This window comes from Lepisosteus oculatus, chromosome 17, assembly GCF_040954835.1.
Source record: "Lepisosteus oculatus isolate fLepOcu1 chromosome 17, fLepOcu1.hap2, whole genome shotgun sequence".
Taxonomy (NCBI): domain Eukaryota; kingdom Metazoa; phylum Chordata; class Actinopteri; order Semionotiformes; family Lepisosteidae; genus Lepisosteus; species Lepisosteus oculatus.
The window spans coordinates 1743019-1755056 of record NC_090712.1 but is presented as its reverse complement, the minus strand read 5'-3'; the positions used below and the strand labels follow the sequence as shown (position 1 = coordinate 1755056).

The 12038-nt window shown below is 43.0% G+C and overlaps 1 protein-coding gene across 5 annotated transcripts in view; it reads right to left on the bottom strand.

Annotated features, from left to right (window-relative positions):
* The window catches only part of pcnx2 (pecanex 2), a 37303-nt gene extending 25732 nt beyond the window's left edge, over positions 1-11571 (bottom strand). For 2 of the 5 annotated variants that reach the window (XM_015362518.2, XM_015362521.2), the window contains exons 1-7: positions 10677-11570; positions 7617-7819; positions 6765-6885; positions 4887-4923; positions 2279-3415; positions 624-768; positions 93-235 (exon numbers count right to left, since the gene is read on the bottom strand). In XM_015362518.2, the coding sequence (XP_015218004.2) occupies positions 93-235; positions 624-768; positions 2279-3415; positions 4887-4923; positions 6765-6885; positions 7617-7819; positions 10677-10829 (1939 nt within the window). In that variant the 5' untranslated portion in view covers positions 10830-11570. Of the gene's footprint in view, positions 1-92; positions 236-623; positions 769-2278; positions 3416-4886; positions 4924-6764; positions 6886-7616; positions 7820-10676 lie in introns of all 5 variants that reach the window. The other 3 variants (XM_015362519.2, XM_069179909.1, XM_015362524.2) reach the window with 2 other exon arrangements.
* Between the last annotated feature and the right edge of the window lie 467 nt (positions 11572-12038).

The window sequence follows — 12038 nt, the reverse complement described above, 5'->3', positions numbered from 1 at the left end:
AGAGCAAACACAGAAATCCTTTACAGGCTGAACCACTTTGGGACCCATGAATGCTTCCTGGGAGGAAAGTTCAATGCCACCTAAGTACTCACTGTGAACTGTGTGGAAGGTATAAGCTTCTTCTTTGGAGGTAGCTTCTGGTCTGCATATAATTTGCAACATGGAGCTTTCTGACTGAGAGGTCTGGGAAGGCAGAGAGTCATAATTGGGGTCTCCCTCCTTGTCCTGCTGAGGGCTAAATATGAAGAAAACAGAAGCTTTACAAGCTTGTACATAAATCCCAAACTGATTCTTATTAAAAGCCCAAGATGCTACAATGACAAAATTACTGGACAGCTCAGAAGAGACTGTAAGCAGTCAAATACTGTTTTACATTTTGTGCTTCTTATTGTACTTTCATTAAAGGTGTACTGTAGCAGAGCAAGAAGGATCATCACCCTGGTCAATTACTAATGCAGATCTCTTGATGTAATCATGATGATATAGTTCTGATATCTAACTTCAGGGTATCTGTTTTATCCTCATGGTGGGGAGCGCAGTGTAAACATTGGTTTATGGAAAAGTTAATTGTACTTATGATTATTTTAGATGCTTTTTTACACAGTGCCTGTGGACAAAGTTACCTCTCTGGAGAGACAGCAAGCATCTGGTTCTCAGGAACTGTGTGGTGTGCGACTGCTGTCTGCAAGCTGCTAGGTGGGTTGGTGTGCTCTTGGGGACCTTCTGTGTCAGTCTCCTCGTCGTGCTTCATTGCTGTTACAGTGTCTGCTAAAAGAGATAGCAGATGTCCCTCATATTGGGCAATAAAGACTAGGGATTCTAGAATACAAAGTTTCTCCTGCCTTTTGTAGGAACACTTGACTGCCCATTGCAGAAGGGGCAATGGCGAACAGCTCAGGCTTTCTTCTTTATGCAGAACCACAATTCTGTGGTAATTTCTTGCTGGAAGCCACTTGGTTTTAAGGAAATAGTTAATCCCTAAAGACTTTAATTTTGTATTACAACAAGTAGCTTCTTTGCTTAATGAGTGCGTAGAGATGTACAAATAATGTCGATAATGAGCAACACTTGACAATGACTCGATGAGACCTGACTGGTAAAAGTGACGAACTGGCTACCATTCTGGAACACTTCATATCAGCTGCCCATGTAGAGCTGACATTGAAGGTGGCTAAATGACAATTGTGGTTTCTTCTCATCCAAACTAACATGATTTACAATGGACTACGTTGTTCTAATTGTATTTAACACTAGCAGAGGCTCTAAGAAAAATGACGACAGTCATACAGTATGCATAGTGTAACTCATGAATTTGTCCGAGACTTCTGCACAGAAATTTATCTCAGTTTTCGCATTCGTTTTTATATTCCATGCAATCTGGAAGGCAAAGTTTAAATGACCTATACACATGCAAATGTACCAGTCTCAAGAGCAGCACTGTGAGCTGCATTCCTAGCGTGAGAAAGCAGTCTGCTTGTAAGAGCTCTCTAAACATAACTTTCACTCTAGCCGTCTCTGGTGTCTCCCAGATGCGCTCATACAATTACTTTGACAAAAGCAGCAAAGTTGGAACTCCGATAAGCTACAGGAGCTAGGGGAAGAATGCAGTATTAAGGTGTCTGAGCATGAAAAGAATAAAAAAGAAGCTATTTGTTTTCTTAAGACGGGTATGTGTGTAATGGGTACGTGAAAACTTTACTCAGAATGTTCCATCCCATAACACACTACACTATATGCTCAAATGTAAGAGGAAAGAAGTGTAACTGAAAATACATTTAAACGCTTTTCATTACAGGTGGCCTGAAGGCCCTCCATGTGGAAATTTCAAATCTGACCAAAGAGGGAGGGAGAATTACACACAGACACACAGAGTGAGATGTGCCACAAATGACACAAATACGAACCCATAGATGAAACAGAACGTTACTGAAACGCCACCTGAAAGAACCCTCAGTGCCGAAAATGAAAATGTGTCGTTGTAATCTACTGCTATGCCAATTAAGCCTCTATGCTCTGGTGAGGTATTATAAGCGCCACTTGATCTCTACGATGAGCAGAGAATGCCCAAGTGTTCAGCAATAGCAACAGTGTTTGTGGCGAGTCATCTGTGGGAAAGGAAATCTGGAATTCAAACAGTTTTCAATTAAAACAAGTTCTGTTATGACAATCAAATTAAAAATAACCTTCATATCCAAACAGCAGGTTTTCCTAAGCAGGGAGGTTTAGAGCTGGTCACTGCAGCATGAGAAGACAGGTGAGGAACCGCACCAGAACTGACCTTCATCTGTCGCCCTTTCTCCCTGCTCGGCGGCGGCTTCCACCTGATTTCCAGCGCTGCTCCTCGTGCTGTTGATGGACTCCAACAAAGAGACAAACTCCACGAAGTTGGACTCGTTGGGAATCTGGCCCTCCTTGGCTTCCAAGTCAGACTTGGAGGACGTCAGAGTCTGCAGTTTGTCCTGGGCTTTATCTGTGCTGAGGACAGCGTCTCTGCCGCTGTCCATGCTGAGGCCCCTGTTATGAGTCTTAGGCCCACTGGAGTGTTTACCGTTTCCTCTCTCGTACCCGGACGGAATCTGCAGGAAACCGTCAGCTTCTGTTTTGGGCTCTTGCCCGTCGAGGAAGTTCTCCTCTTGGTGGGAGCACACTTGCGATTCGATGCCAGAGGAGCTGTTCTCGTTGGTCGCGTTCACCCGCGGACTGAGAAGCCCATTCTCGTGCTCGTTGGACTCGCTGTCCCTGCAGTCCTGAGCGGCGGAGTCGGTGCTCACCTGCTCCTTTGATAAATTCGCCTCCGGCGTGGGTAGCTGTAGGCTCGCGTTCGCGCCGGGCGAAGACCCGCCGTCTTCGGGCAGGTCGAAAGTGATGACGGGGATGTTCACCACACCGGGGCCAGCAGCTTCGCTCCGTAGCTCCGAGGGGGCTGGGGTGAGCTGGAGCTGGGCGGACTGTCGAATGCTGAGCTTCACGGTCTCCTCCAGGTCGGCCGCCGTCTGGGCGTCGCAGCTCAAAGTGATGACGATCTTTACCGTGTCGCTGTCGTCGATCTGGACGGAGGGGTTGGAGTTGTCGACAAGGACGACCGCAATTTCGTCAGAGCAGTAACTCTCCCCGGGGTGGCTGCCCGTTGGGGGCGCACACTGCTCCGGGCTGATCTCTAGAGAGTTGTTGTTGGCATCCTGCTCGCATTTCCATTTCAGCATTTCTTCACCGACCTCTTCCAGATCTCCCTTTGGAGATGGGATTGTTTCTCCCTGAGAGAGATTTCGGTCGCTTTCCTTTGACACAGTGTGGGTTGCAGCAGCAGGAGTATTCGAGCCTTTACAAACACCTTCAGAGACAAGCTTCTCCTCTGTTATTGAGGCCTGCTGTGCAGTTGCCCTTTCTTTCTCAACACGTGGTGTCTCTGTCATTCCTGTATAATAAAACACAACAAATGAAGATATTACATCTACTCTATTTCCAAGTCAGAGAAAGAATCGGCCATTTTCAGTTTTAACTTCACGTTAGTATTCACAGCATTGAAAAACCTGACACGTGCACAAGATAATTTCTGTAGTAAATAATGTCACAATTCAGGTGACTCTTAGTATTAGAAAGTATTTAGAAAGAATTTGGGTTTTTTAATCCACTTGCAAACTTGTGTGATAAAACATATGGTTAGTACATTTCCAGTTGGTAAAACATGCCTGTTATTTAAACTGGGGAAATTCTCTCCACTAAAACCCAAGAATAAAAACAGGTAAATTTGCAATTTGCTGTTGGAATATCTTGATCAGAAATGTTTTTCACATGAATTTAAAAAGGCATTTTATTCATTTTTATAAATACTGCAAGACGTATAAACATGCTTAACTTCTCAAACATTTACAGGCATGCAGCAACAAGAGAGTTTGCATTCTGTGGTGAGTCTGAGGAATGATGATCAATACTACAAAATAAATGTTCCACATCAATGGATTCCTGAGTAATGAGGGGGCCATTTTCATGCTGACTAAGCAGACTTGCGCTTTCTGCTTGCTGGCAGTTCAGTCAAACATCTTCTGGAATTTCCTCAAGAAACCCATTAAAGGAATCTGATTGAAGTGAGAGCTACACGTGCAGAGATAAGCATTTCTACAGTTTTGAAGCATTAGCAAAAGAGCTTGTCGTCAATTAAGCTCATATTAGATGAACTTCAGTATACGCTGCGCCCATGTAGAAAAGCACACCGAATCATGAAATTGCATTGAACAGTGTGAGTGTTTCTAGACAAGACTAGTGCTCCAGTCTGTCTTGCTGATTCCCACATATATTTAATGCTAGAGGGCATGTAAAAAGACATTTGAGTGAAGAGACTTTTTCAACATGATAGATTTCAGAGAATAGATCGAAATTGAGGATCGATTACCAGATGATAGCTTGTCATGTCTTCCTTCCTAACACACATGCACACACACACACACAATTTGGGCAGTAGGATTAACACCTTAACGCTACAGTCTGTAGTCTTAACATCCTGTCAGATCATAGAAGCTAAGCAAGGCTGGGTCTGGTCAGCACTGGGATGGAAGACCTCCAAGGAAAATTGGGTTGCTGGTGTAAATGGTGCTGGTGGTCCAGTAGGTGATGTTCTTGCTTTGGGATGAGACTTTCCAAGCCAACACCACAGAACAGTGACAGGAGGCACTTGCTACAGGAGGTGTCATTCTTTGGATAAGACATTAAACTGAGTTCCTGCCTACTTGGTCCATTGGAACTGTTTGTAAGAGTGGTCCGATTACCCTGAGAAACTTGGTTAAATTCTGCTTTGGTTGGTAAAGTGCCCTTGATTCGGCTGGTCAGCTTGCAATACAAATAAGAGGGAATTATCATTATTATGTTATAAGGAATCAATATGCAAATACCTTCATTGCTCCTGGCAGCTTCAGGCTCTGGGTGTTCCTACATGAGCAAATAAAATTGAATTAAACATTTTTTTCAATCCACAAGTATGACACTAAGCTCCAGTCCTTCTTTAAATTAATGGTTTTACATGTTTCTGCAGGAAAGCCTAATAAAATTGTCTCATATTAGAATTTTATTTAACAAGTATATTAGCATTTTTACCAGTGATGTGCTGAACAGCTATAGCCATAGATATAAAAACTTGTAATAAACCATACTTCTTACTATTAGTAATTATATATTAGTTATAATTATAATGAATAAATTAAAACGTATGTGGATAGAGTGAATAACTGAAAGTGGAACTGCTTCAGGTGCAGAGAGAGAGGAGGAGCAGAAGAAAAGAAAGAAAGGGGAGAAGACAAATGAATAAGAATGTGAGAAGGGATTGAAAAAAACTCCAAAAGAAATCCTGTAAATGGTGCTCATGCCAATTCCAATCGGCTGCCCACTGTGGTGACCAGGGTCACTGTACTGTAGGAGATGCCGTCCTTCAGATGAAAAGCTAAACCAAGGTGCACACTTCTAGGCCATCAAAGAGTCTATGAGACTCTTCAGAAGAGTGGGGCCCTGCGTAGCTTCTGCCTGGGGCTAGCACAACCAGACCTCCTTTAATTCAGCTGGAGCAGCGGTTTCTCATTGCTCGCCCTGATCTGCTGTGCAGAGGGTGCGGGTACAGAAGGCTGTCATGTGTCCCTCAATGGGGGCTGCACTTCAGTGGTAGGCGAAGTAGGTTCCCTTCCATGTGCAACATTCTCTGGGATTTTTAAGGGTGAAAAGTGCTATATGAATAGGAAAAATAATTCCTACAAGGAATGCAGTAAATGAAATTGCTGATAACCAAAATGGCCTTTGGGTGATCTTGAAATGTCCAGTACTGTCATGTATGTGTTGGCTGCTGGATACGTATTTGCAAGTGGCACAGTACCTTCTGCTGAAGGATGGCAGCTGTGGACAGTTAAAGAGACTGTGGACACGAAGGCTGTGGGGATCAGGTGCTCAGCAGTGTGAGATGATGGTGGCTGTGGACAGTTAAGGAGACTGTGGACACGAAGGCTGTGGGGATCAGGTGCTCAGCAGTGTGAGATGATGGTGGCTGTGGACAGTTAAGGAGACTGTGGACACGAAGGCTGTGGGGATCAGGTGCTCAGCAGTGTGAGATGATGGTGGCTGTGGACAGTTAAGGAGACTGTGGACACGAAGGCTGTGTGTGTTACGTCACACACAGCGCCCGTTTGTATTTCCGACACTGTTGCTCTTATGTTTTGGGGTTACTGCGTTACGGCACTTACTGTAGGTGCCTTGGCTGTTCCAGGACACGCACAATAAAAAACAGATGTCCATAAAACCTGTCTGTCTCAGTCCCTGGTTTCCCACAGTATAACACTGGAATACAAACGGACGCTGTGTGTGACATAACACTGTGGAGACCAGGTGGTCAGTGGATGGAGATGATGAAGGCTGTGGACAGTTAAGGACACTGGACAAGAAGGCTGTGGAGACCAGATGGTCAGCAGAGTGAGATGATTAGTGGGTCTGGGAAACAAAAGATCCATGTGCAGGTGTTGGTTTTCTTCATCCATATACAGTAAGTCTGGACATAACTTCTACTTGTTGCTTTGAAAATTGGACACCAGTGCAGCTCCCCCTTAACCTCTAATGGAAAGAAATCCTTATATTAATAATAAAAGCAATGTTTAGTTTCACTAAACTTTACACTGCGAAACAAAGGGACCTTCCATGTGTGTTACAAGGATTCTCCCATGAGAGTTGAGTACGCTGTAGAAAGGAACAGATTTTTATGGCAAATCAGAAGCAAAGAAAAGTGAACAACTCACCACAACAGCGACACCTAGAGCTGTTTCTCTCCGTTTCAGAGTGACGTGGGCTACAGGACCCTGATGTCTGTCTCTGTTTAGTTCCGACATGGCAATAACATCAGGTACAGTACTGCTCTTCCTGTCATATAAATAAATGTCTATCAAAATGAATGTTAAATCTTCTGATTCTAAATTACATGACGGTGAAAGACCCGTTTTATTAGCCAATCCAATCCTAAAGCAAGATCTGTGGGGTAGAGTTTAGTTTGTCTCATCGGGAAGGCTTTGTCTAATGGAATATACAGTACGTGCTAAAAAACACCTTACAGGAGGTACACATGGGCATTTTACAAAGAAAAGAGTTACAGAGAATCCGAAAATTCTATCTCCCATTTTACACCACAAGAGTGCAAATCTTGCTCACTATAAGGGATGACACCTCTCTTGGGGTTTTTCACTTATGCTTTAACGTAGTGTTGTCTTTAAATCAGGCCTGTAGATGACTGTTCAGCAGATAAAAGACAACTTCCAAATAACAGTGACTGACACTAAGTAATTTAAAGATTTGGTTAAGTGCATTAACTTTTTAAAACTGACAACAGCATAATAATGTAATGAACAATAAACAATAAACATTCAGCAAACATCAAACTATCTCTTTACTCAAGGTAAAAATTCCATCTGGGTCAAGGTGTTTTTCAGGAGCCTGATGTCCACCCTGTCCTTCATTGACCCTCGCTCTGCTGCACTAGAAGTCAGGGTACAAGACCCCAGCTGTGGTGACCAGTAACTCCAGCCTCTCACAATAAACACTATTGTGTATACAGTAGATATGAAATGTAAAAGTAAAAGAGTGTCATGGTATTTTACCTCATACTGCTAGAAAGACACACATCAGAACCATGGCTCTTCTGTTCTCCTGCTTTCCTGACATCTGAGAGAGTGCTCAGAGCCACAATTTCATCATTATCAAACATCAGGTGGAGCCGATAATTGACCAACTTAATCAGGATGAAAAGCACCGTCACCAAACTGCAGTAAATACTCAGTGTCACACTGGTCGGGGGCAGAGCCTGAAACACACACACCATGGGAAAAAAGGTCTGATATCAAAAAGCTTCTTCCAGAGCAGTGAACTGGCCAAATTAGTAGCCTGGGCTTGGAGGTAATACAACTGTTTCAAAACTGGATGTAAAAAAAAACAAACATGATCAGGATACAGTCCTGTCTGCATGTTTAGCCTTATGTTAGGCAACATTGACAGTAACCTGTTTCTGGACTGAACAGTATACTTCTACATCTGTTCTTTTTCTTTCTCCCGTTTACAACCGTTTTTGTGCAATATATGCCAGGGACCTGTGCAATACATTTATATTTTATATTGTGCAGTACAACTTTTGTGTACTGTTCTGTTCTGGTTTGTTCTTTGTGTGTTCTGGACTGTGAGTAACTCTTCTTAGTGCACTTCTCACTGTACTGACTGTATTGTACGTATTGTATTATTATTATTGTATCATTCGTTACACTGTTGCTGTGTTGTCTGTGTTAAGCTGCTGTTGCACTGCAATCTCCCTCACGGGATCAATAAAGTATCTATCTATGTTCATGTGAAGATGGTTATAAGGCTTTTTAAATCACAGCAAATATACTGTAAACATCAAATTGCAATTCTATGTGGAATAATATGCAGCAAAGCTCTGCAGAACTAAACTGAAGAATTTTCATTCTGGATGTGGAATCCGAAGTGTTTTCTGTTTTAGTACTGTAATTTGGGAATTATAAGAGGGCTTTATTGCCAACCACAGGATAGACACAACACTCAACAGATACACTTTTCTGCATTGTCCTTCTCCGGACCACCCAGGAAACTCCATTCCATCCAACAATTATGCATAATTATACTACTGTTGTATTATTATACAAGGCTGAAGTGAAATTCTTGAATCAGAAGGCATTGTACATTTTGAACAGGATATTCCTGACTCCCAGTTAGAAATAAATTGTCAGACTGCTCTACCACTTATGGAAAACTCGTTAATGAACATATGAATAAACACAGCAAATAAATACTACACTGAAGTTTGCAAATAAAGTATAAACCATTTTTTAAATATTTTCAAAAGTACAGATTAAGGCAACAGAATAATTGTTTTCATATCTCAGTTTAGATAAATATGATCTGGGAGAGTCCTTTTTATACATAATTAATGACCACACAATCCTAAAACAATTAATTTATTTTGCAAGGTATAATGGAAGTATTTAAGACATTACCACAAGTTCCTGTGCCTATCCACAGACAGTGGATATTTCATTGGGATGTGCCAAAAATCTCTAAGAGCCTAACCACTTTCACTTTCCTTTGAAAGGATACGCAGTCTGGCTGCTACAGTTGTTCTCTGGCAAAGCGACTTTTTTTATTTTAAAACTTATTTGATTGACAAAGGCTAGAACAAATGAATCCGATATTTTTAGAGATTGTTTTAGAAGTGTAAATTTGCATGGTGTCTTTGTTTTCCTCTAGGGACTTCTTGATAACAAGAATCTTCCTGCATTTTTCAGTGATACTGCAGAACCCTTTTTAGACAATCAACAATCATACTGTACTTTCCTATGGAGGAGGGGGCTGTTAAACTGGTCCAGTTAATCCAGTAACCAGCTAGTATAGCTCATTAAGAGCCGACTTAGAACAGGAACCTGCAGACACACCAACCCTCCAGAACCAAGATTATACACCCCTAATGTTCTTGAGGAAAAGCATTAGAGATCACTAAATCCTAGTTGTAACTATACAAATAAAAGTGCCAGTTTTCCTCTACTACTGCAGACCAGCAGCAACCTTGAGACAAATCCATGTTGTGAAAACATAATGCTTGAAGCGCAATAAAAAATGTAAAGAAGATTGGGACTTTATGGTGTGATGAATGTATTGATATCTCAGGGGTTTGTGGGGTGTCTGGCCATACATCTTTGGGTTAATACTGATTTCGCTGAATTGTACCACACCATTCTTCATGGCAGATATTCTTAACCTAAAACCAATTTATTATGATTAGAACTCGGAGCTGGGATCTCTTATGTTTAAGACGTATTTTAGGATTCACCCTAGAAAGGAACGTGTGACTACCGCAAGTCAAGCTCTACTTATTACACGGTTCCTTGAAGGAAAACTTAAAACTGGGTTTAGTGAACCGAACAGCGCGTGATTCTCTTACGTGGAAGCTGGCGACACCAATATCACAGACCCCGTGGAACACCAGAACAATCTGTCTGGAGGTCTTTAACCTTCCTCGGTCATCGTAAACGGGAGAGAGGAGGCGCTTGAGCTCAAATATCCCCTCCCCGCAGGCACAAGGGTTTAGAGCAACTAGGAGGCGCGTGTGATGCTAAATGAAAAGGCGATACAGTACGTTAACCCCCAATCGAGGTACACGTTTTGTGAGACGGAAAAAAATAAATATGACGTTCGACAAGACGTGCTAGTTTATCTCAATATTATCTTTCAAAATAATTTCCTTCGTGTCAAAATGAACACCGGTGTGGCGTGCCTCATTCACGTTTCAGTGCGATGCCCTAGTAATTCTCCTCTGGAGCGGCTCGGTCTCCTGTCTCACTCTGATGCTATTGTACTGTCATGCATTCAAAAACCCACTCCGCCTCGCATGCAGGGAAAAAATGCGGTATTGCTAGGAATTTCTTTTCACATCTGACGCCCTTTCAGTGGCATTAAGGGAAGCTTATCCCTGAACCAAAAATGCAAACAGAGCAAATCATAATTAATTTTAATGAACTGCACGCAAATCCGCTTGAAGTCCTCGCGTTCACGGCTCAGGGACAGAAGCGAGCACACGCGTGGCTTCGTGTTTTTCACAAGGCTTCAAAGACATACGTGTATAGCCGGGCTATGAAACAGAATTTATTTTTACTCACCAGGTGGAGGGTTAAAGGGAGCATGAGAAGGAATATCCACAGATAGAGGTGACAGGAGTTATTGAATTTGTTCTGGTCTGGGTCATGATACCACCCCCCTGTCAGGGATGCCCAGACTCCCTGCCGGAGAGTCTGGAGCACCTGAGAGCCCATTCCCTAAGATCCGATAAACATTCAGAGAGATTCCGAAAAACGTCGCTCAGGACGCTGCCATGTTGAAGCTCTTCCTTTCCTTCCCAGCGCCCCGCATCATTCTGATGGCAGGTTATTCGTCTCTCGGCGCATTTGCTTGCCCAAGTCACAGGCACGACCGCTGCGCAGCCTTGCGGATGCGCCGCTACACCCGCGATCAGATCACTGGAGCCGCACAACAGCCGCAGTCGGGCTTTGCTGACGAGATTCCCGCAGCGCCAAAGAGCCGCTTCCCACTTCTCAAGCCGCGGGGTGTCATCCGTGAACGCGAAACCTCACTCGGCGGCTCCAAAACAGCTTAACGGAAATGGGTTTAAATGTCAGGTGTAAAATTCCGCCCAGGTCCGACCCAATCACAGCGAGGACAATGGTGAAGCAAGGAGACCGTATCCGCCGCAACACGTCATTGATACAAAACGCATGAACGCAACACTGCTAGGGGAAACAGAAAACCGGGCTCATCATGATGATGTTACTCATCTCGGTCGGGTTGTGGGCAGAAAACAAAATTTGGGCTTTAAGGGAAAACTCATCTTTCCCTGATTTATTTCTTTAACAACGGAAATTTGGTATCACGTAATCAAACCGAGACCCCGCCTGAGAGTAACAATCTGTGTTAAATCTCTGTATTTCACAGGAAAATGTGTCGTGTTCAATGTTTTGTGTATTGTGACGTTTTCTACCTGCCTGCAAATTCAATTTACCACGCGGGACTGAACTATAATCTGTCAGAGCTCACTGGTGTATTTTCTAGTTATGTGAATTTAGGTACTTATATCATTACTAGCGTGTAAAACTATAGCTCACATATAAATACTGTACAACACGATTCACCTTTATCATCCTACATTTTCACCCAGCCGGCTTTCCTCTGGTCCCTCTAAGATTGTAATCACAACACGTTCATAATGTGCCTTTTATCCTGTGTAACTCTGAAACCCTTTAAAACCGAGGAGACGGTACCGGAAAAGAAGTGAGAAACCGTCTCAGCGATGGAATTAAGGGGGGGTAATTCAGAGGAACAGATTGTACACCCCAAAGTGGATTCTAGTCAGGACACTAGACTTACACCACCGTTCTTGAGATCTTTAATCACCAAGTGGTCAGGTTCTTATCCTAGACATTGGCCACCAAAATTATGTCTGACCCCACTCACCCCAGTCATAACTT